General features: G+C 40.5%; 1 protein-coding gene across 9 annotated transcripts in view; it reads right to left on the bottom strand.

Moving 5' to 3' along the window:
• Med12l (mediator complex subunit 12L) overlaps positions 1–24475 on the bottom strand; it is a 276541-nt gene that overhangs the window by 213379 nt on the left and 38687 nt on the right. For 8 of the 9 annotated variants that reach the window (XM_063249179.1, XM_063249183.1, XM_063249180.1 and 5 more), the window contains 3 exons: positions 7956–8125; positions 2176–2286; positions 927–1196 (listed from right to left, as the gene is read on the bottom strand). In XM_063249179.1, the coding sequence (XP_063105249.1) occupies positions 927–1196; positions 2176–2286; positions 7956–8125 (551 nt within the window). Of the gene's footprint in view, positions 1–926; positions 1197–2170; positions 2287–7955; positions 8126–24475 lie in introns of those variants that run through there. The other variant, XM_063249188.1, reaches the window with a different exon arrangement.

The raw sequence follows: 24475 nt of genomic DNA, 5'->3' as shown, positions 1-24475 counted from the left end.
ACCACTTGCCAGTGGAAGGCCCAGAAGACTTCACACTCTGGTTCCATGAAGACTGACGGGCACACAAGCTGACTGATGAGTCCTCTGGGCCTCTTCCTGTGCTGTGCTGCTGCTAGGAGCACCCTTACCATACCGCTTCTTACTGCTTTTTTTCCTTAGCTCATAATACCTAAAAACACATTCCTCAGAAAGCCTTCTTGAATTTTAGAATAGGTTGCAAGTTCCCTTTTCAGCTGCCCCAGCCCCACATATCTCTCCACCAGCCCTTGTCACGGTCTACAGGAACTGTACATATATGATGCAGTCTTCTCAACATGACAGAAAACTCCACCAGAGGAAGGACCATGTCCGCACAGGGCCACCCTAGTTCCAAAGGCCCTTTGTAAAGAGCCAGAAACACTAAGAGCTAAAGAAATGTGAACATTCAACTGTCCACCTCCTCTAGGGCAGGGCAGTGTCTCACTCCTGACATGACGGACCCTGCACCCTGCACAATGCTGGATATCCAAGAACTGCAAAAGCAACAGTGCTGATGACCCCAGCCTGGTAAATGATACAGACTTTAAAGAAACACAAGGAGCCAACCAACTGAGGACGTGAACTAAGGAAATGGTGGCTGAAGAAGCTACCTTTCCAGAAGAGTAGTAATAGAGCTGAATTATTCCACGGGTTCCCTGAAGGCTTCCTAATTGAAGTGTTTAATGGCCCTAATAGAGGATAAGCACAGTAACTTTCTTCTACATGGCTGCAACAAATCTCTCAGCTTGATCCCATACGGAGCAATAAAAAACAGAGCATTTCAATATAAATTACTTGGTTATTGGAAAAAATAGGTTTGTGACATGAAAGCTGAAAGTGGTATTCCCAGCCCAATTGCTTCCCACAGCTGAATCTTAACATAAAAATAACACAGGCCATGAACTTACCTGCAACATACAACTAAGTCCGTAAACCAGAGGACCATGCTGTGCACAGGAAAGGAAATCGGAGAAGGCCAGCTGCATCGGGCTCATGCCAGGGCCTGGGGGGCCAGGGCTGGGGGCCCCGATGCTGGAGTTGTTTGGTCCTAACATCATGTGGGGTGAGTGGGTAGCGAGGAGGCTGGGGCTGTCACTCAGCAGCAGGGAAAGACGCCGTGCACAAAAGTAAGCAAGACGACGAGACAGATAGGCCGACTGAACAAACTCATCTGAATACTGAGAAACAGAAAGACAGCCGACTTCAGTTACAACCTGTACTTCTCAAGCACCTATTTTAATTTAGACTTTTCTTCACTAGAGCAAAAAGAATCTGCAAAAGCACTACACAGAACAATATGTCCTGCAGAAATATGTGGTTTTAAATTCTTCAGTAGCCATTAAAAAATACTACAAATTACCATAACAATGTGCTGCGTTTTAGCCCAATATATCCAAAAAGTTATCAACATGTGATCAACATAAAAAGTATTAATAATATATGTTTATTCCATAATAAGTTTGAAATCTGATGAGCATGTTACTCAAGGAGCACATCCCCACTCATTCTGTCATACTTTAAATGCTCCACAGCCCATCTGGCTACTGGACCACGCAGCACTGGTACAGATCCCCCAGTCCAGATCCTCTCAAGGAGGACATGCAGGACCCTCTTGTGCTTCGGCACCTGTGGCAGGCACCAGGGTGAGAGACAGAACCACTTGCCACTGATATAATTTCATGTTGCCTGAATTATCAAATTCATGTATTATTTTTATCAGAAAAATTTAAATCTTACCCAGATAACCTAAATTTTAATGGCTCTTAGACAAATCAGCAAAATAAATTTCCTAGCCTCAGAGACACAAAGAATTACCAAAAAGAATGTAGAAGATTCTCTATATTCGTTGAAGGCGGTAATTTGCTTCCACAGTAATCTGGGTGAATGGAGAGACAATACTTAAAGAGCTACTTGCTTAGCTCAGATGTAAAAGAATTCAACATGGGTGAGAGTCCATGTAGATGGAAATTATGAATGTAGCTAACACACATGATCGCTTTGAAATCTTTTACCACTTTACGTGTTGTAGCATCAAGACATTCTTTTCATTCCATTTCAAGAGGATAATTTTCCTTTTCTACCTCTATTACCTAATTATTCTTACCAGGTTAATTGCTCACCATAAAACCACTTGGCTCAAGGTGACACGTACTGTACCTGCAGCATTAGTGGTAACAAGAGTTTAAGAAGGTCATCGTCCATTGGTCTGATCTTTTCCAAAACATCCAAGATCCATGTCAAATATTCATGCTTCTCTAGCATCCCTTCCTTAAATGAACAAAGAAAAATTGCAATAGCAATGTTAAAGAAAACCCAACTTTTTAAAAGGCACTCTTATTCTTACACTTAAATGTACTTTTATTAGAGTTTTATTGTTATACTGAAATATGGTCTTTGATCACAATCCTATTTCTGAACAAAATGAACTAGAGTTTTTTGGTATGTGTGCTGTAGGATTTTGTCTTTAGTTTTTGATAATCTGCTTCACTCTAAATTGAAAATAAATGAAATGCATAGCCTTTCAAACTCCTTGGATATATGAAGCCTCTAGGAGGATTTTGGAGAAGTATAAACTGATATTCAAGGAAGGAAACTTAGCTATCAGTGATAATTATCCAAAAAAATGTATTGCTCTTATCATTATCTCAACAAAGGTTTGAAAACTCCACCAGACCCAGTACACCCCCACAACCTCCTTTGCTGTCCTAAAATAACTCTTAGATACTCCAGCCTACACTTAAAAATCAATATAATGACCTTGTATATAAAGACCTGGGAGGAATTTGCAATAAAATAATGTATCAACAACACATAGCTACATTAGAAACTAAATCCATCTTCTCAAATATACAAAAGGCCCCACAAGGGTGGAACTCAGAGCCTTGCACATGCTAGCCTAGTGCCTCTAGCACTGAGTGCCCACAAGACACTCACAGGACAACTAAACACTACAGTTAAGTTCCCAGCTTATGAGCAAGTTCCATTCCAGGAGAACATTCATAAGTCAAATTCATTTATAACTCTAGACAAAGTGAGTCTTACATACTTTTGACAAATACACAAAGCATGAAAAAAAAAAAAACACATATAAGTACTGTAAATAAATTGTTTTTACTTGTACAGTAATCCCAAAACAGCAGCACAGTATAGTGCACCAACTAGCACATAGCAGATTACACAGCGCGGACTGACAAGAGTCACTGCCTAGAGGAAGAGGGCAGGTACGAGATGGTGGAGCTGAAGGATCATCAGCAGTGGGAGGCGGAGGGCAAGATGGAAATCTGACCACACCTGATGTTGACAGCATGGGTCTTCCGGTGGATTCAATGCTGTCTATCCTCTTGAAAAAAATGATCCAGTGATGTCTGAGTAATAACCCTTTTTTTCTCATCATAGATGACTCTAGTACTGGATGGCATTCTGAATGGCTGCTGCAACATTTGTGTATTGTTCTGTGTTGGGGTCCTGCACCTCAAAGACTACCAGGACCCCTTCAAGTGAAGAAAATCCCCCTGCCATTGCCTGCTGTGAATTTCTCTGGTTCTTCAGGGACATCTTCCTCTTGGTGCTCCTCAGCTTTTTGCTGGGCCTATGATTCCATCAGACCCTCGTTAGTAAGCTCCTTGTGTTGCATGGCAGAGTTCAATGAAGTCATCCCCTATAGATACACCACCAGCTTCTTGTTAAGGGTTACAAAGTTGCTGAAGATCTCTTTGAACTCCATGCCCATCTTCTAAAGTCTATGAACTTTATGAACAAACTGTGAGCTAAGACTTTTTCAAATCCCATTTGTGGATGTGGACAGCTGAAACCTTACTACAAGCAAAGGCAATGTTTTTTATATAAATGCTCTAGTCCTTCCAAAATAGTCACAAGGTTGTTCTTATTTCATCAGCTACAAGAAATGTGATGCAAATAATATTTCTTGAAAGACACAATAACTCCTTGCTCCGTAAGTTGGACGAGTGCCACAGCATTCACTGGTAGATGCACCATTTTGCTGTTGAGATTAAAGTCATCCATGAACTGGGGGTGATCCAGTGACGGTAAAGCAGCAGCAGAACGCTGGATGGGAATGTTCTATCTCTGGGATACAGTGATGGAAAAAAACAGTCCTGGAAAATGACCTGTATGGTACAGGCTTTGGAGTTATCTTCCACACTACAGGTAGAGAGCCTCTGGCTCTGTTTCTGACAGTTCCTGTTTTAGTTTCACATCACTGGAAGCTTTGCCACTGAACTACAGAGTAAGTCTATCCTTTGCTGCTTCAAAGCCTGGCATCAACCTTTCCTCTTGTCTGATGTAACCTCATTCTGGCATCCTCTTCCATCCAGAACATTAAAAATCTATTTGGGGTAAATAAGCGCCTTCATCAGTAACTTCTCTAAGTGTTGCTGGAAATCCTTAAGCAGATACGGTATCTGCACTCACAGCCTCACCACTTTTCCATTGTAAAGGTTGATTCCAGCCTTGAATCTGTTAAACCACCCATGCTGGCCATAAAAGATGCACACTGTTCACCTCATCTTTTTCTTTACGTGTTCAAACTGGCTTTTAGTTCTTTCTCATGCAAAGCATTAAACTGAGTGAGATTCAACACTGATGCTGATCCTGCATCCACACATCGAGAAGTTTCCCTGTCTCCTCTGTCACTTTCCCACAATGGTTGACTATTATTGTTGACCTTACTGGCAAAGCAGGCTTCCTATGTTCCGTGATCTTGTTCCTTTTTTCCAGAATCATGCCAGTGGTTGAACACTTCGTGTTATAAATACAAGCAACACCTTCCACCTTTTGGCTTCCATCCAGTCTCTCCATTGTTTTCACCTCTGTCCCCATGGTTGCTGCTCTGCGCTTCCCAGAGGTCCTCCCCATCGCCACTGCTCTTCCTCCTGCTTCTGGACATCCTGGGCTCTGACTGGGCACTGGACTATGGTACACTTTCACGCTGGGCAGTGAGCACACAGCAGCACAGCGGCTTGTTACACAAGGTCTGTTCGTACTGCATCTGTGGGATTCACAACGTGAATGTTCCTGAGTCAGGGACTTACTGAGCAGACATCTTTTGTCTATTGCCTTCATATGCACATGCATATACGCACATACACGAATCCACTGTCTTCTGAAATTCTGTGTATATATTTGATGGCACAGTGTTTTTTTATTTATTGAAAAAGCAAAACAGAAAAAAGGGTAGAAATAATACAGACTTTCAAGAAAAAAAATAACACTAAGAAATTACTATTGATAAATTACATGTTGTCATCTTAGAAATAGTTGTTCAAATTATAGATTCAAAGCATAAAAAGTGAACAATCAAACAATGATAGTACAAACTATCCTGTTCAATGATCCAATAAAAACTTAGTAGTATGGTCATCTATCTTACACACTTAAAAATACATACAGTTACATCCTTTAGAGCACTTTCCTTCCCTTTCATTTTTACAATCTGTTATCCATTTTGGATCTTACTATCCCTTCAGTTTTTACTATTTTTTACACTAGAGAGACAATGTGGTATTTATAAATATGAGTCTCATTTCACTTATAAGGGTAGTCTCAAATTGTGTCCATTTATCTATAAAAGCCTCAAGACCATCCTTTTTATAGCTGAGTAATATTCCACTGTATAAAAATACATCTTTTCATCCACTCTGCAGTTGATATTGCTAGAATAAGTTTTTAGTATGACTCACAAAATAAAAGAATCTTTAAAATAGAAACAAAAGGCTATGGAAAAGTTCCAGCAGACACTTACAACTCTATAGCTATCACAGTAACAACTTAGTAGTTAATGCAAAACCCTACTGCATTCCTAGTAATTTTGAAGTATCACCAATAATCTACTACAATTGTTATCAAGAATTTGTGTGAAAATATATTTTTTATTAGTGCATATCTGCACTACATGCAGTTTATAATCATCTTGCAGAGTTGGTATTGGTATATAATACAGCCTGTTCCTTTTTTTAAATTCCCTTCTTCTCTCCACCTCTTTCCCTCCTCCTCTAAATTCTGTTTCCCTATTTTCATTCTCTTGAATATTATTAATCTTAGCTCATGTTTACGACATATAATCTAGGTGTGGTGGCATATGCCTGTAATCCCAGCACTCAGGAGGCTGAGGAAGGAGCCTCACCACGAGTTCAAGCCCAGCCTGATCTATGCAGTGAGACCCTGTCTCACAAACAACACCAAAAACTGTTTATGACATATAATGTTTACATTCATTGAGATTATCAGCCCCCGTACATGGTATGTCTTTATTCTACTTATTTCCCCTTCCTATCAGTCTCCTAGGCACCTTATTTGCTTAGGTGAAAGTATTATATTGATACTCTATATTTGCCATATTTAAAAGACAGTGACAACCTATTTGACATGACATATATTTACTTCTTAATTTCTAGTTCTAAAGATACTAAGATCAGAAAGGATTAAAAGGTTAGTCTCAGAAAAGATACAATTTAAAATTTTAGATCAGTAAACTTTAATAAAAAATACATTTGTCAATTTAAATATACAAATGTATTTAAAATAAGAACAAAAAGTGAGATCTTGCATTAAGTATAAGAAATGGTAAACAAGAGGTTCAAAAAACTACTTTAAAAAAATATTCACAGACCCAGGAGTCCTACCCCTGAATGCTTCTGCTTGTGTACCCAGACTCTGTTTCTGCACACGCATGCCTACACATGCATGTACCAGGGCACATATACGTACCAGGGCACATTTCACTTTGCAAGAATATGCCAAAGCAAAATACAATGAGCTTTCTAACTTGATATTGTTTCAATTGTGTTTATCACTTTAGGATCTAATTTTTTTCTATAAAACAAAAATCTGATCTCAATGTTCCTAGTATGAAGGAATCCTTCCAAAAATATTAAATATGGTAAGCTACATTTTCCAACACGCAGACTAAATTCTTAGCTCAGTAAAATCCCTAAAAGCTCAGGGTAGACAACGAAGTAGGCCTATTCTACACAGCACTAGGATTTGTAACCGTTCCTTTTATTGACATGAAAATACTACTCCTTCACATAAGGACCACACTCTCCCACTTTGAGCTCTCAAAATAAGTGTTACCCCACAAACATTACAATGAAGGTTCTAAACCACAAAGTTTAGAAACTACACTTCCTCTTCCTCTCTGATTACTACAGCAGATACCAACAGTCTTTGTTAATCATGCGACTTTAGCTAAATATAATTTCTTCCACCTTCCACTAATAAAAAATTGAGACAAACAATACCACAAGCGCCCTCTTCTGGTCAGTATGATTTACATCACCTTGCCTGGGTAAAAGCTCAGTCATTTTTCAATGACCTAAAGTTTCCCCTCAACTTTGCATTTTAAACTGTAGCTGAATCAAATTAAGATGACGTTTCTGTAAAATAATTCAGCTCTAAAGTGGATATAATAATATGGCTTCACTACAAGGATTTTATTTCACAGATATCCAAATTGTGTAAAATAAAAAGTATAGGCTTATATTTACTAGCACAATTACAAAGTAATCAATGGCACTAAAAAAGCTGATAGTATTGAAAGCTGGAGATGTATAATGTAGTGTCATCTCAAGGCAAATGTGTTACCTTAGAATGCAATGTGAAAAATGAGAGATTTCTTTCTCCAAGTATATTAGTTCATATTAAGACAGAATTTAAGCCCCAGAAAATACCACTAAAACACTAGCGTGTCTTCATCAATGAAAGATCACACATACAACAGGCATGTACCACAAAGCCTAGGCATGTAGTAGGCTACACCACCTGTGTCTCTGGAAACACTCCATGATACTCCTACAATGATAAAATTACCCAACACATTCCTCAGAACATACCCCATCAGTGAGGAACAAAGGATTACACAGAATGTGCTTTCCTTCTCCACGCAAAACATACAGGCTTGCATGACCTGGAAAGATTACCTGAAACATGTGAAACGCCAGCTTCTCATTGTACTCCCACTGCTTCATGGCTTGCTGTACCTCTGCAGACACAGGGATGGGGCCATCACCTGTGCTGGAGGCCGTGTGGTAAAAGTCAGAAATCTTGGCCAACTGCTCCCGAAGATACCTGGTAGAGATTTGTGTCCATTCTACATTAAAAAAATAAATAAAAGATTCTGAAATCTAAACACAATGACATAAGAATTACACTTTTTCTCTCCCTTTCTGATTATTTTGAGTATGTACTTACAAATGTAACATTTGTTATATACACATGGTTCTGCATGTGAGAGCGACGTCAGCAGGGAACCCCATCCCAATGCCCTTCCATGCTGCACACTAGTGTAAACTGGCTGGCCCTACAAGAGCCAGCACACGTCCTGGCCTATTCCATTCCTATGCTTCTGTGACACTCAACCTAGGAGGAAAGATGTCACACTTGAATTTAATCCATCTGGCAATCTTCCATGTTAAAGGTTAGTGTGATAAAAATGTGATAATTACAACAGTGAAGGAAAATACTTTCAAGAAATCGCAATTCTAGAGGAAAAGAATGCAAAATCCCCAAAGTAAATTCTCTTGGAGTCTGTTCTTCAGGGTCCAAGTCAACTTGCAAACACAGGTTTGTTCTGTTTTGTTGTTGTTGCTTTATTTTTTGTTTTAGCCAATCTGTAAGAGGGTTGACTCTCGCCACAGACTGAACCATGAAAAACAGCTCTCCGTCCTGCACTTCCCCAGGGTAGGCCCAGGACACACGGTGGCTGCTCCCTGGCTCAACCATCTGGACTTTCAATTATGCTACTCTCCTCTTCAACCAGCACTGATGCCTCAGGACTCAGCAAGGTTGCAGAGAGCTGAATGGAGGAGACAGGAAGTAGGAAAGGAAGTAGAAAAAGTAGCAGAGAAAGTGACTAAAATTATACAAAAATGTCTGCCACAGGGGCACAAATTAAATCAGTGTGTTGCCTCTAGCAACCATGAGGGATGTGGATGTGATGCCAACTTCAGCCCATTCTGTGGATAAAAACTAATAACTGGGCCACAGATTTAGCTCTGTGGCTTAAGCGTCTGCCTGACAAGTGCAAGGCTAAGAGTTCGATCGCTGGTACAAAAATAAAGTAGTAATTGAAAGCTCACAGCCAGTTTTTCCCAGTGATCAGTGAAACAGCGTTTCAGAAGAAATGGTCTCAGGGAAATGCCACCATATAATGCCATTTCATCACTATTCAGCCATAAACTCTCACAAAAGTTAAGCGCAGAAACCAAGTGACCCCTAGTTACTATTAAAATTATTTGACAACAGTACTCAAAGATAACTACTGTTAAGTTTTGGTCTAAATCATTTGGTAATCACGTCTTATTTAAAATTAAATTTTAAATGCACACCAAAAGTGTTAAACTCCAACTAATGCAAAAAGTTAATCATATTCGAGGCTGACATTCTGTTCTAAGTTTAATAACTTTTGAGAAAACACCACTGATTACAGATATTATCATTAAAATTGATCCAGTGGCACTAAAAGCATTAAGCATCAATGCCATCATCTCTTTGTGTTCCTGTTATGAACTAATGATCTCATGACACTCACTCATTCAACCAAACAAAATACCAACCACTAGATTTTTAGCTTAGTTAAAAATAACAAGGATCCAAATCCTAGCTGTTATACGCCAAAACTTGCTCTCAGTATGACATTCTCAATATCCCTATAGAATATTTTAATCTCAAAAGTTAAAAATAGCACACATTTGTACAACTGGCTTTGTCTAGTATTTCTTTTCCTTTTCTTCTTCTTTTTATTTTTGTTGTTGTTTTGTTTTGTTTTGAGACAAGGTCTCACTATGCAGTTCAGGCTGGCCTTGAACTCACAAGGATCCTCCTGCCTCAGCCTCCTATGTACATTACAGGCATGAGCCTCCATGCCCAGCTTTATCTTCTTTTGCGATTTTTTTAAAATACAGGAGAAATTCATGCTCATTAGAGAAAAGATAATGAACATATAAAGACAAAAATCCTTTGTTATCCCATTACACATAATAAATACTTGAGTATTCAGAGATGCCCCGTAGGACCCATTTTGAAGTGGTTCTTCCCCTAAATGGAACAAAATTCACAAATGCTCAAGTCCCTTGTGTAAAATGGGGGGATATTTGCAAATACACTGTACATGTTATGTAAATAGCTGTTTTATTGTATTGGTTGGGGAACAATGACAAGAAAAAAATGTGTGTCTCAGTATAGACATTGTTTTTCTGAAAACTTTCTTCCCACGGCTGGTTTAATCCACAGATTCAAAAGTCACAGATACAGATGGCCATCTATCTCTATCTTTCTGCCTTTATGTGTAGTTAACTTTTTATAACATTGCCTATCCTTTAAAAAAATTAGTAGGTATAAAATTTCACAATCTGAACTCCCCTTGGCAATTGGTAAAGTTCTTTCAGCATTGTACTTTAACTGTAATTAACTTGTATTAAATTATCACACCAATCAGACCAGGGTCTGGCACATAAAACATGGGGCAGATTAAGGTTTAAAAAAAAAAAAAACACAAGGATGCACATAAAATTCTCATAAAAAACTGGAAAAAAATCCCAGTATATAGCCACCACACTACTCTCCTTGCACTTAGGAAGTCCCACAGTGAGGAGAGGCAGTAAAGGTAGCCACAAGGACAGTGGCAAAATGAGCCCACTCTCAACACTGCATGGCTCTGGGCCCTGAGGGCAGGACACAGCCTCTGGGGCTGGCTGCCTACTGCCTCACCCTGATACTTTCCCACAGGATTGGTCTGGAACCCCGTTCTAGGTGACAAAAAGACAGTATTAGTGAATAAAGACTGTAGAAAAGATGCAGAGAGTGAAAAACAGTCCAGAAGTAGAAAGTGATTAAGAAGGCCCCTTACTCTAAAAGGTCAGTACATGCACGCAATTTGGAAGATGCGGCCATATCAGTAGTTTGTTGGTGTCGAGTACAAGTGAAGCCCCACGAACCTAGACTATTAGAAAGCTTATGAACATGACTATTACCAAGAGTGGTGTCAGTGGTCAAAACTGAAAAGAATGACAGGATTGTTTTGGTAATGTTCCTCCTTGTATCCCAGAAGTCTAATGCCAGAATTCCTTCCTTGTGCAAACAGAAGGTGTGCACAGAAGGGGTCTCAGAGGTCATGCAGTCCACGCTACCATTTTACAAACAAGCTTGCTCTTGGATGGGCAGCTGGACAGTGGCATAAAAATGGGTGTGAGATGCACTACTTTTAGGACATGCAAACATAATAAGGGTAAGAACAGAGACACACTCTATTAAAGAAAGTCCTCCAAGCCCCCAAAACCTACAGCAGTAACAGAACTGAGAGCTCAGGAGAACAGGAACACTTATCCTGGAAGCAAACAGAATGCCAAAAGCAACAAGGCGCACAGAGGTACCCTGGCAATGTGGTATCACAAGAGATGCCACACAGGTCAGCACTGAGAGGCATTAGGAGAATGGGATTTGAAATAGGACAGTTCTGGGGTCCAATCCCAGTTCTGACACTCCCAGTTGTATCATGTGGAGCAAGGTACTCAGCTTCTACTACATTTCAATCTCCCCTTCTGCAAAATGGGGATTAATAATACATATACTTCAGAGTTACTGTAAGAGTTAGTCACTGGGCACAGGGCATGCAAAACAGAAATCAATCCATACATGAAAGCAACTGCTGTACCAATATGAAATGTTTTTAGAAAGGAAAGCTAGACGTTGGTTGACAATGGATGGCACCAACTGTCACTGATGTCAGACCTGCCTCTGCCTTGGCTGACTTAACAACTAATAGCTAATGTGATGCCTAGCAATGCAAGCCAAAACCACCAAGCTATCTCTGGCACACGATATTTATGGAAACAATCAATGTTGGCTTCATGGCTCAAAACCTTCAATGAATCCACATCCTCAATGAACTAAGGCCAAATTTAAATCATTTTAAGCACTATCTACCATCACTAATGTAACTCTATTAGCTCACACTGCTCTCATGCTCAGGGCTCTCTCTCTAAAATGCCTTCTCCCCTCACCAGTATTCACAGGTGGAATATTTTCTGGACCCAATTATAACGTCACATCCAGTATGTAGCATGATCTAGTTTCACCCCACCATGTAGCAAGGAGATGCCTCCCTTTTCTAACTGACACTAGAATTTCCTCCATATTTTTATCCTCATAAAACCATGTCTTAAAACAGATAATCCCCATCAATGTATTGTCTTCCATCAAGGTATCATAAGGTCCTTGCACAAAAACATCAAATCAAGTTCTTCCTAATTATTCAGCTCTTCAACTCTCAAGACAATCTTCTTTCCTTTATGGTTTAAACTCATCGCCACACACCTACAAGGTTTCAAACACTATCACAAATTAAATTTACTAAATTCCTCAATATTCAGTTTTTATCATAATTAAAGTACTTATTAATCAACAGGCTATAAAAGGTCTCCGTGAATACCATACTTCTTCATTATTTAATAAACCTTCTTGCAAATTAAATCCTTTAATGTTTGAAGGCTCATTTTCCTGGTTACAGTCACTGCTTTTATCCATGTCAGGGGGAACTCCAGATGAGTTCCTGAAAAGCCAAGCAAAGCGAAACAATAAGCAACCACTTGCAGAGACCAAGGAGCACATTTCAGGGGTTCTGCTCGACTAAACTCTGAGTCACAGGTGACAGGCTTCTCCAAGCAGAAAGCGACTTGCTTGGAAATTGTGCCCTGACCTTCACAGCTGCAATAAAAAGTTCTGCCTCTTCAACCTGGACAGTCAGCTTTTCCAGTTTTCAGGACATGGAAGATTTAATCAGCCTGACACCACCACAGACTGGATGGGAAAATGAAGCTTAGCGGGTGAAGCTGCTCCACGCTCCATTCTGAGGCTCAGTAGGGAGGACGGAGGGCACGTAGAGCAGCCGTGACCTTGCCTATAAGAAAAAGCTGTCTTTTCGCACAGGCAAGGTCATGGCTGTCTTGCACGGTGGTGGAAGAACACCGTAAGCAAAGTAAAAAGACAACAACAAATTGAGAGAGATCCTGAAAACGGCATATTTGGTAATGCACTAGGATTCAGAATAAAGAACAATTATAGCCCAGGAAGAAGAGTGCTTAATTTTAAAATAGGCAAAGGATCAAAACACACAGTTCTCCATACAAAATAAACAATATAAACACGCTCAAGTATGTTCAACATGGTCAACCATTAGGGCAAGAGAAACCAAAGCCATACAAGGTATCACTATGATAGCTATAATGTTGGAGGAAAAAAAGAAAACAGGTATTTATGAAGATATGGAAAAATTGAAATCCTACGCACTACTGGAGGGAAGGTCAGATGTGAAAAAGTTTGGATGTTACTCAAAATGTTAAACAAGGAGTTAGCATGTAACATAATTCTACAACCAGTTATATATCCAAGGGAAGTGAATTGTATAGTATATGAATTATATCTCAATGAAGCGGATATATAAATATATGCATATATATAAACATATTTTCTCAAAGTACTTAATTACTAATAAGAAATCACCTGTATTTAAGAGGAAAATGAGTATATAATTTGCTGGGCATAGTGGCACACTTATAATCCAACTACTCAGCAGGCTGAAACAGGAAGATCACATGTTCAGGGCCAACCTGGGAAACCTAATGAGATCCTGTCTCAAAATTTCAAAAATGGCTCAGTGTTGCCTGGGTTCAATTCCCTGTACCACAAAAAAGAAAAGGAAGGAAAGGGAAGTAAGGGAAAAAAGAAAAGAAAAGGGGAAGGGAAGAAGGCATCAAGCGGAAAAGGAAAGGAGAGGAGAAGGGAAGGAAGGAAGGAAGGGATGAGCGAGGAAGGCAGGAAAACAGGAAGGAGGGGAGAAAAGGAGAGTAGGTGGGAGGGGGAGTGGAAGGGAGAAACCCTTTTATTAACCATGAAATTACACAGTTTCATTGGAGGATTAAAAGACGATACAAGAGGTAGAAACAAAAGGAGCCCTGAGTTAATGATTACACACTACCTGTGAAATATTCTATAACAGTCTTTTAAAAGTCATCAGCTGTGTCCTACAAAGTGTCACAGAAAATCCAAAATCCCTTATTCAGCCACAGCTCACTTGGGGAATGAAAGTCAGTGTGCTGATTGGCAGCCCCGATAAAGAAAAGCCCAAATGAAAACTGCTGCCCCAGTACAACGTGAGACAACAGAGTCAGACCACCGGCCAGACTGCTGTGTTCTGCTGAATGATCAGTTAGCTAAATCTAGTCCTCTGGCTGCACAACAAGAAAAGAGAGAAAAGCCCGTAAGTGTGGAGCGGATTGTTAGCACACAATGAAAATGCTACAGAGTAATAATTACTGAAACACAGTTCTTTTAAAATAGTTTCCTGTAGGGCAGAATTACTTGTGCAACACGGATGTTGAGTGGCAAATACTGAATATTAAATATTTTGTCTGAAGGAGTGATTCCGCTGATATTTTAACTGGCTTTATTAATCATCAAATGACACTATGTCAAGTACTACTGTTTGGGAATCCAGAAGTCAAGGCAAGACTAAATAAATAATACAGATAGTTATCAGTATTTAGCACCAAGTATTAAATGCCAGTCACAAACCAGAAGCTTTGCTACAAAGGGGCTGCAGGATAGCTGAGAAGGTGTCCCTCCCTTCCTAAGCAGCTCAGCCTCCAGGTCAGGGACACACACAGACACAAAGGCAGAGCTGGAAGTTGTGCTCAGGTATACCATGGAACTCAGGAGCAGAAGGGATGGCATTCTAGAAGAGTCTTAAAGATACAAAGCAGTTCCACAGACCAACAGCAGAGTGTGACATTCCAGGCAGTGCAGTGTGGAGCAGTCACCAGAGTGCAGAGGGTTTTAAGCGTTATACACAAAATGACCACCAGATGGTGATGGTTAAACACACAGATTTAGCTCACATTGAAATTCCAAGTGTGGTCCAGAAAATTCATCTTTATAAACAGCAGCCCAGCTGTTGGACCCAACCAGTGACAAACTATGGTGTATAATCTTCTATCCTAAATGATTAAAAGCCACTGAGGGATTCTGAGTAAAGAAATAGTAGCAAGATCACATGTGTAAACCAATAGTAGCTCAGGAAGTTCTCAAAACAAACTGGAAGGCCACGCCATCCAATGGGGAGGGGGCTGAAAGAGGGAACAAAGAAGGGGCAGGGTTAGTGTCCTTGTGTAGGAGAGCAGCCATGCACCTGAGGCTGGGGGTGAAGGGTGGAAGGAGAAGACAGGGCAGCCTCAGACGGAAAGTGGGACAGCTGCACAAGCAACCTCAAAGACAGTGGGCGGGACGGGACAGCAAGCTCTGGGCTGGGATGTGAAAGGGCTGAGCTCCGTTTCACTGACCTTTTGTTTTAATGAAACTGAGATTCTCACAGATGCACATGCAGTCACACAAATTAACATACAAGTCTCTACCTAATAAATTAGTATATCCCCTCTAGCTAGTTTTCTCAGCATGTAACATCTTACAAAACTACAGTTCAGTATCATAAGCAACATTCCGACAGTGATACAAGTCCAATTATTCAAGAGCCCCAGTTTTGAACACGATGAATTTTAAACATGGGAGATATTCAGGAGAAAGAATGTCAAAGGGCAGGTGGGTATACAGGTCTGATCAAGGTGAATATTCTAATAAGGAAATTGTTACCATATGTAAAATATAATGTCTCAAAGTTCTGTGTTCATGATAAAAGGGTAGCAACCCAGCAGACACTTTGAGGGGAGACTCAACATACTCCCTGACCACTGAGCTCTCTCTCAAGCCTATGGTATAGATAGGCGTACCAGTATGTTATCAGTTGACCTTCAGCAAGGAAATACACCAAGTCTAGAGTCAGACGGCCAGATTCTCATCCCAGCCTGAGTTACCTGTCAGCTCTGGAGCCTTGAACAAGTCACACAGTCCCTGGGTGCCTCTGTTACTTACCTGTAAAGCAGGGCTCACAGCCTATAGGCTTGTCCTGATGATTAAATGAGATGCAACATGCTTACACTGAGACTGGCCAAGTCAATCTCCAGAAAAAAACCAAACTTCCATGACTTACAGAACTGGGAATGGGGGAAGCAACAACAAAGGAGGAAATACCTTAGTTGAAGGGGGGAGCTGGCCCTGCCATGCTGGGGGGCAAACAGAAGGACTGGCTACCTCACATAAGTCTGTAAAATGCCCGTCAGAGTGCCATGAGCAGGCAGCTCAGAGATCAACAGACTTACTCCTCAGAGTTCAGCAAAGGTGACAGGCAGAAGTGAACATGTAACCAGCCACTAAGAGGACAGGCCACTCTGCTCACAGAGCAATACAGCGAGGAATGAGTGACAGACATCACCCCAATAAAGAAAAGGGCCATTACACAGCAACATATAAAGAACTGCACAACTGAGGAACATACGGTTCAATGCTTAAACTTTTCAGATTAAAAGACATGGGTGGCCAAGGGAGGAAGGTATCGAGGCCTCAGGCAGAAGGAAGAGCAGAGGGCTAGTGAGGGCCTCGAGAAAGCAAAATAAACCCACAGCAAAGGCTGCCAGCAGCGCCCAACTGTGCCTTTCTTCCTTGTAGGGTCCATCTGACACTTGAGAACAGTACTGACACTTTGCCTGGGCTTTTGTTCTCCCTGTCAAGTCTCCTGTTCTCATTCCTACTGTAATGTGAACATGATAACTGTTACAGTTAGGGACTTTTTTTTCTAGTTGTCCTTTTTCCCTATCAACTCCATACACACATCTCAAACTGAGGCATGTGGCAACCACAGAATCCAATTTTAGCCACTAGAACAAAAAACTTTTATTCAGCACATCTATCACCACGGCTTCTTCTCCCCATCACCACAGGTTTGGAGGCTTTCTTCTCGAATAGGGTCACACCGACCTCCTGCCATAGCAGGCTTGCCTGCTTCTCAAAAGCATAAGACAGGGAGTGGTGGGAAATCTGTATTATGATTATCACATGGTTTCGCTAATCTTTTCAGATTCCTATAAATACTTGCGTGAGCAACCAACCACCTTGGCCATGGTGAGACGTAACTAGCAGAGAATAACAAGGGTCATATTAAATAGGTTCTTTAATTAGTCCCTGAGGACAGGTCCCAAGTGACTTGAGGCCTAGCCCTGGGTTTTACTGTCCCAGGAGAGGAAGCCTCTAGCAAGACAATTCTAGACAGACTTGGCCGTTCACAAGCCTCAGACTTCCATGGCCACCACATGCATCTCTATGCACTCCTAGAATAAGCCTAGAGGACAAAGCTCTCATGGGAGAAGCAGCAGCCCCAGGAAGGAAAAGACTGCCCCGCTGTGCATCTGCGGGTAAAGAGGCCAAACGGAGGAGCAGCACCACTAAGACACCTGCCAACCGCTCCATGCACCAAACCGATGTAATTATCACACCAGACCTTCCGTGACCTTGCTGCTCTCTCTGCTTTGCTCACAGGTGGTAAGAGGAAGCCACAGTTCTGCAAAGTATATTTTCTCTTTTCACTTTGCATTGGAGTTTGATTGCTTGATCAGTGTGGCTTGAGTTCAACAGTAAACACAGCTCAGAGTTTATTGTTATGGCATAACTATAGTTGCTATAAAGTTTCTACTTTCTACAAACTTCAGGTACCTAAGAATCTTCCATCAGAACAGGAATACAGATACAACAGGCATCAAATTTCTGTATAATCATGCAAAATAACTCTAACCCAAAAAACTTTAAAACAAAAATGTTGTACAGATCAGCTGAAACCATCCTCATTTTCCCTCCCCCCAGAATTCACCTTCATTTCATTCTGCTGGAGATCAAATACTGATACATGACGCACAATATATTTATTTAAACAGTTTAGCTATGTTATCCTCACAAGATATTTCTAGATAACGATTTATCAGCAGTTCTGACCCAATACATTTTATGTATTCCTTGACTCCAAAATAAGAGCTGAACTGGGCTTTACAGCAATTTATTCCAAAGAATTCACTTGGAAGTATATACACACTTTGGAGAAATGATTCAAATTTTTTAAAAAATACCTTTCTATTCATCATAGAATTAACATTCCAGCACAAATTGCTAAAATACCTTCCTTTTACAAATAAGTCATTAAAGACTTAATAGGTCACCATTTACATGGTATAAACAAGAAATAATTTTTGAAGAACTTTGTCTTAAGCATACCCCAAATCATATGCAACAAACGGGGAGTGACTATCACTTCTAAAGTATGGAAGGAGGGAGGGGTCTAAGGATAGCCAGGCGAAGGACAGTACTGTAGAGATGAGATTTTACTATCGCCTTTTGAACATTTTAAGCTTTGTTCCATAAATATGCATAACCTGTTTTAAAAATCAGCTCAGACAAAAAGCTGTGTTTTCTTAAAAATCTTATTCTTTAAGCAACAGATCTGCAAGCATCACAACAAACTAAAACAGTAAATACTGAGCTTTTTGAAGTGCCCTCACACTTCACCCAACACAGCTCTTCCATTCCTGTAGAGCTGATTTTCTTCAATATGAAGACCTTGGAAATTCCATAATGCAAACAGGCTCCACAAAAGAAGCCCGGGATGGAATTTCCCATTCTTTTACCTTCCATAAACTTTCTCACCCTACTTTGTAAAATGGAGATACCCATGAGACAACTCATGAGCATTTTCATGAGAAATGCCTCATAAGAAGATATACAAGAAGCTTATAAACTGCCAAAAACTGTAACAAGTTACGTTCTTATATGTACATACATGGCACTGAGGATTGAAATCAGGCATATTCCACCATTTAGCTACATCCTCAGCCCTTTTACTTATTGTTTATTTTGAGACAAGCACTAAGTATCCCAAGCTGGCCCTGAATTTAGCATCATCCTACTTGCCTCCTGAATAGCTGATATTACAGGCAAGTGCCTACATGCCCGACTACCAACATATTAAACACAGATGTGTCAACTAACAGTCATAAATACTGTAGAGCACTACAACAGTAAAAATGAAATCAGTATTCTGATAGGCACTGTACCCTAAGAGGTGACTAATTTATTCAAAGAGGAAACAGCATCTGTTAAGATATACCAGGAAGGGCTAGGAGTTTAGCAGCATAAGCACCTGCCTTGCAAGCAGGCGGTCGTGAGTTCAATCCCCGGTACCGATAAAAATGAAAAAGACCAAAAAAAAAGATATACCAGGAAACAGAGAAACTGTTGAATGATAACAGGTTCTGAGCAGAAAGTGTAAGATCGCTCACCAACAACACCAGCAGCAGTAACAGAGGCAAAGACCAAACAAGTAGCACATACAACAGATTTACCACTCTATGTCATCTGCTCCTAAGTTGCCAGACAAGATAAAGAAGAAACAGAAGAACCAAGACATACTTCAGTTGAAGAAACAATCCCAAGTTTTACTTAAATGCTAGATAGCTTTACAACACAACTCATATTTAACTCCCTAAAAAAAAAAACCCTTCCCCTAATTTTATCAGCCTACTAATTATTTCTTATATGACTGCATACTAAGGTATATTATTAAGGTAATCTGGTATAGTAAGTTCTGTTTGCGGGATGTCTCTTAAGCACACAAAAAACAGTAGCCCTGTTGTAGTCAGTATTTGCAAGAGAAACAGACTGAATGCAGGACACAGAAACTTACAAGATTAGCTGACAATATCTATCTGCCACAGATTCAAATGTAGAAAAGTGCAAGAGATCTGTGCTCACACTAGAGATCCAGAGAAGCAAGCGGAAGGTCTTGAGCCCACGGCACTGTCCCTCCCATACAGTCCAAGTCCCGCATCAGGAGGCCATAATCTGAGATGAAAGAAGGGTCTGTACTGGAAAGCCCACAGGCTGGTGCTGGAGGCTGCAGAGTCAGCACTGAAAGCCAGAAGACAAGGATCAAGCCAAGCGCCCGAGCTCTTCCCAGGAAACTCAGCTGAAATCCTTCCTTCCTCCCTTTCTCCCTTTTACACCATTCCAACTACAATCCTCCCACACCACACCACACTGACTCAATTCAGCTGGGTGGTCCCCACTCAAATTGACAATTAGTCAATTAACCACCACAAATTCATAAGGCAGACAGCATAGCCCCTTTTCCTCAAAATCCTACATAGCATCTACCCTAAGTAGCAAAGTCTTAATTTTTTTTTAACTGAATCATTCTACATTCAAGTGACATAGTCATTTCTTCTAACGCACTTCTCTAAATCACTAAACAATGATCACTAAAAACCAGACAGGTATTTTCTGATTTCATCAAAACATTAATTGCTCATAAACTTATACACATGACCAATCACCACTACCACACACCAACACTCAAACATCAGGCTATAAAACAACACTTCTGCTTTGAAAAACAGAAAGAATGATTTTAAGATAGTTATAATATATTCTGAAGTTAAAAAGAACTACCAAAAAGATCTTAAACCTCATATACTCTTAATGTATCAGACCGTACTTCCAAAGCTTTCATCCTGCTGGTGTTACTGGAAATCATCGGATCTTTCTTGTAAAAGAAATCAAATAAACATGAAATTGGAAAAATTGAAAGTATCTTTAATGTTAAACTGGAAATAGGAATATAAACTCAACACACACATTTATGCATCTAACTATATTCATCTACTCCTGACAGGATGAACCTACTATGTGGTCCCTGCAGCAAGGAGCACGTAAGCACATAAATCCCATTTCCCACTAGAAAAATGCAAGGTCTCTTTAAGAAATAGCTGATTGTAGATCTGAACGAGAAAAATATCACAAAGTGAGCATGGGGCATCTTTCTATGCCTGAAAGCAGAGGTACCCTAAGACAAATGTCAAGTCAAATAATACAAAACAATTTTACTTTTTTAAGCACGTGTTTGCAGCACATGAAGTTTACGTCCATCTTAGGAAGTAGGTGCATGTATATAACACAGCTTGATTCCTTTTTAAAACCCTTCCCCTTCACACTTACCTCCCTTCCGGGCTGTTCCACTGGTCAACTCAGTGACAGCTGGAACACCAAAATGAACAAACTACATAAAACTCTATGGAAACACCAATGTCATCTTTCACCACTGCAGGTGGAATTAAAACAGTTCCTACTCCAAAAATTGAAATCAAAACAGAACTTAACATTTATTCTATCTTTTTTGGGAAAGAACTGTAATTTCACAGTCAATGAGTGGAAGCTCTTTAATACAGAAGAATGTCAACATCTTCCCATTTCCAATAAAGCAACTGTTCAGGCTTGGCCATCAGTGAACATGGCAAGTTTTACGGGAGAGACTGCTGGGAAACAAAATAACTGTAAATGCCAAAATTTTGCCACACAGACCCTAATACTAATAGAAAATGTTTTGTTCCAGAGAGTCAGTGTTACCTCATCAGTTAAAACTGCTTTGCTGAGGCAAAGCATGAATTTAAACTAAGCTTATATAAGCTCTCCTGTCCAAAATTTAGCATTCTTTTCATAGTATCAAGGCAGATACCTCCTTTATGACGAGTGAGATAGAAGGAACACTGTGAAAATGTGAAGGCAATCTTGACTCGAAGCTTTGTCCCTAAATAAAAAGTTAGTATGCAAGGCTCCAAACTGAAAGTAAGCTGGTGGCCTTAGATAAGAAACCAGACTGTCAACCACGTGTTTAGCAGGACTTCTTTTTGCAGTCCAAATGGCCCAATGAATATGTCACAAATTAGTTATTCACTACGAAAGGAGGGTTACTATTTCGCCTTTGTATTTCGGGAATGATAAGAATAGTGGTGTGTTCAAGAGTACAGCCAACCAAGACAAGTCTCCCCTCTGATTCAAACCCCCAATTCCACAAAACCGCAGGTGGCATACAGGAAGTGATGCAGATAAACAGTAGTGCCCTCAGCAGTTTAACCACTAAGTATTTGAAGCTGTGGCTAGTCTATGTGTTCCTCTACAAAAAGATGTCATGCCCATGATATATCTTGTCACTTTCACCATAGCAAACACCCAAAAAGTTCTTGCCAGAATTAAGAGTTTCTCACCATACAAGCAATTTCATTTTTCTTTTCCTCTGTTTGTCACACTACCCTAGACTTTGTTTTGCTCCTCCTGTTCTGGTGAGAACAGGTTTTGAGTCTTCACAAGCTGCCCATGACCATCAAGCCCTGCAGCCAGCTTCCGCCAGAGTCCTTCCCTCTACCCATGTTTGCTGCCCCCAAGGACCCAAACCCACAAGAAGCACATATCAACAGTCCACACCTCACAGCAGGGAGGCGCATGCAAGCACCTTCTAGGGACAAAGGTGTGGATCCAAGGCCGTCTAGATCACAAGTTAAAGAACTTCTGAGAAACGCAGGTCTCTCATACATAAAATGGAATTTAAAAAATAAAAACCTACATTGTAGGTTGTTAGGATGATTACAGATAATGTCTCAGAAGTTCCTAGCACAGCACAGAAAATAATAAATGCTGGGTAGTGGTGACAGTAGCCCTCTTATCAGTGGCTGTAGCCCTTTAGTTACAGTCTGCATATACTGCCTGCCACACACTGTTCTAGAACTTTTGGAGGTGCTGCTGGCTCACCTGTCTCATCGTTAGAAGGTACTGTCAATCATTCCCATTTCACAGACAGGAAACTGAAAAAGTGGGTTTTAATAATAGTAATAACATCATGGCTGCCCCTCATGCACCAGAGAGTACCCAAGTATCCTGCCCTGGCAAACATGCCTTCCATTGCCTTTTCTCACCGAACTGCCACCCCGAAACTGATGCTCAAGCTGACGGTAAACTTACGCAGTTCCACAAGTCTAACAACTTGATTATCAACTTTTCTGTAGACACCAACCTTCTGCCAGAAATGTCCTTCCCTGAACAATAAAAATCACTGCCTACTTCCGACTCTGAACTCCTAGGAAAAGGCGCTTCTTCCCAAACTGAACTCCTAAGTCACTTCCTCTGTGAATCCCCCTGGATTTCTAGGTTCCCTCAGTGGCTTATCCCTGTGCATTTCATTCCTTTCACTAGGAGCCCTTCTTCTCTAATATCTGAGATGTTTAGGTACACAGCCTTCCCGCAGTGTCTGCACTCTTCCTCTCTGTCCTAGTGCCCTGCACAGTGTGCAATCACAAGTTTTAGAGCCGAGACACATGAGCTGAGAGGCTCTGTGAACCACCTGTTACACCGGTGTCCTCACTTGTGAAATGAGAACAAACTGAATAAATCACAAAATAGACAAGATATACAGGGCCTAGTAAACATTCACTTAATGACATGGAGGACCTGGTGCTACAGTTGCCACAGAAATATAGTAATAGGCCAACAGACCTGGTGCAGGACTGACCAAGCTCACACAACCCTAAAGGAAACCTAACTTTGGGGTCTAACACCCAGCAGTGCCCAGGAACTAAGGCATCATCCAGACTGAGATGCTTCCTCTTAGCACCCAAATCTACTTCCCAGCATACAGTGGAGCAGATTCAACCCAGAATACAATAAGCATCACCCCCTGCTTACTCAGTCACAGGAACTGCCCAAGCAAAAGTACGCAAATATGCTGTTACTGTGATAGCAGTAACAGTGACAAATGCTGTAGTTAGTTGACTGAGCAATTGTGAGATTCCTCACAGGGCAAACTTACAAGACAGTATGCAGAGTTCTTTCATATACCACGAAGTCTCAGTTTAAAGTCTTTTATAACTCAATGAGAGCTTTAGCTTTTCATTTTTAAGCATGAGCTAAACTGCTTACAATGTTTTCTCATAACACTTAGGCCAGCCAAGCATTATTATTCTCTTCAAACCAAAACAATTCAAGTCTAAAAAAAAACTCTGAAACTAAATGTGTATTATTTCTGGTATACTTTCCCTCAAATAGTGATCCTCATCAATTTGAAAGCATTTCCCAAATCAGTACCTATTACCTCTTTATTATTTTAATTCTCCTAAAGACTAAGAAGACAAACTCTTCCTTCACATTTTCCTAGTGCAACTAACTCTATTTAAAAGCTCTTCCCTGGTGTTTGGGTTTGCCTAAGACAAACAGTCTTCACGACCCACCCACTGCCTTTGATGCTGCACATGAAACCTCACCTGGAGACCCAGGCCCCACTCCTTCTCTCAGCTTCGTATATGAACTGAACTTGGGTACATCTGCTGTGAGCCCCCCAGGGCAGCACCCATTTAATTTACATTTGAGAGCTGTGACCTTAATAGCGAGGGCTTAAGTGTTGTCTCCTTGTTGCTATTACCTACTTAACTACAGAAAAAACTTCCTTCAGCAGTGCTTTATAGCTCTGTTCCAGTGCTGAATGTAAGAACTGAAAATAAAACATATGCTTCTGTTACAAAGGGGGAAAAAGCCATTTCCAGGGAAAACACTTTAAAATTCCTAGGAACAATCATCAAGACAAAAGACGTCATAAAACCAACACTACAAAAGGGTGACACTTGATAGTTAATCTTGTCCTAAATGTACTGAATGATTGTTTCCACTATAAAGCCAGAACACAGAACCTATT

This window comes from Cavia porcellus, unplaced genomic scaffold, assembly GCF_034190915.1.
Source record: "Cavia porcellus strain 051 isolate PalLab524CR breed Dunkin Hartley unplaced genomic scaffold, mCavPor4.1 scaffold_5, whole genome shotgun sequence".
Taxonomy (NCBI): domain Eukaryota; kingdom Metazoa; phylum Chordata; class Mammalia; order Rodentia; family Caviidae; genus Cavia; species Cavia porcellus.
This window is presented reverse-complemented; position numbering and strand designations above follow the sequence as displayed.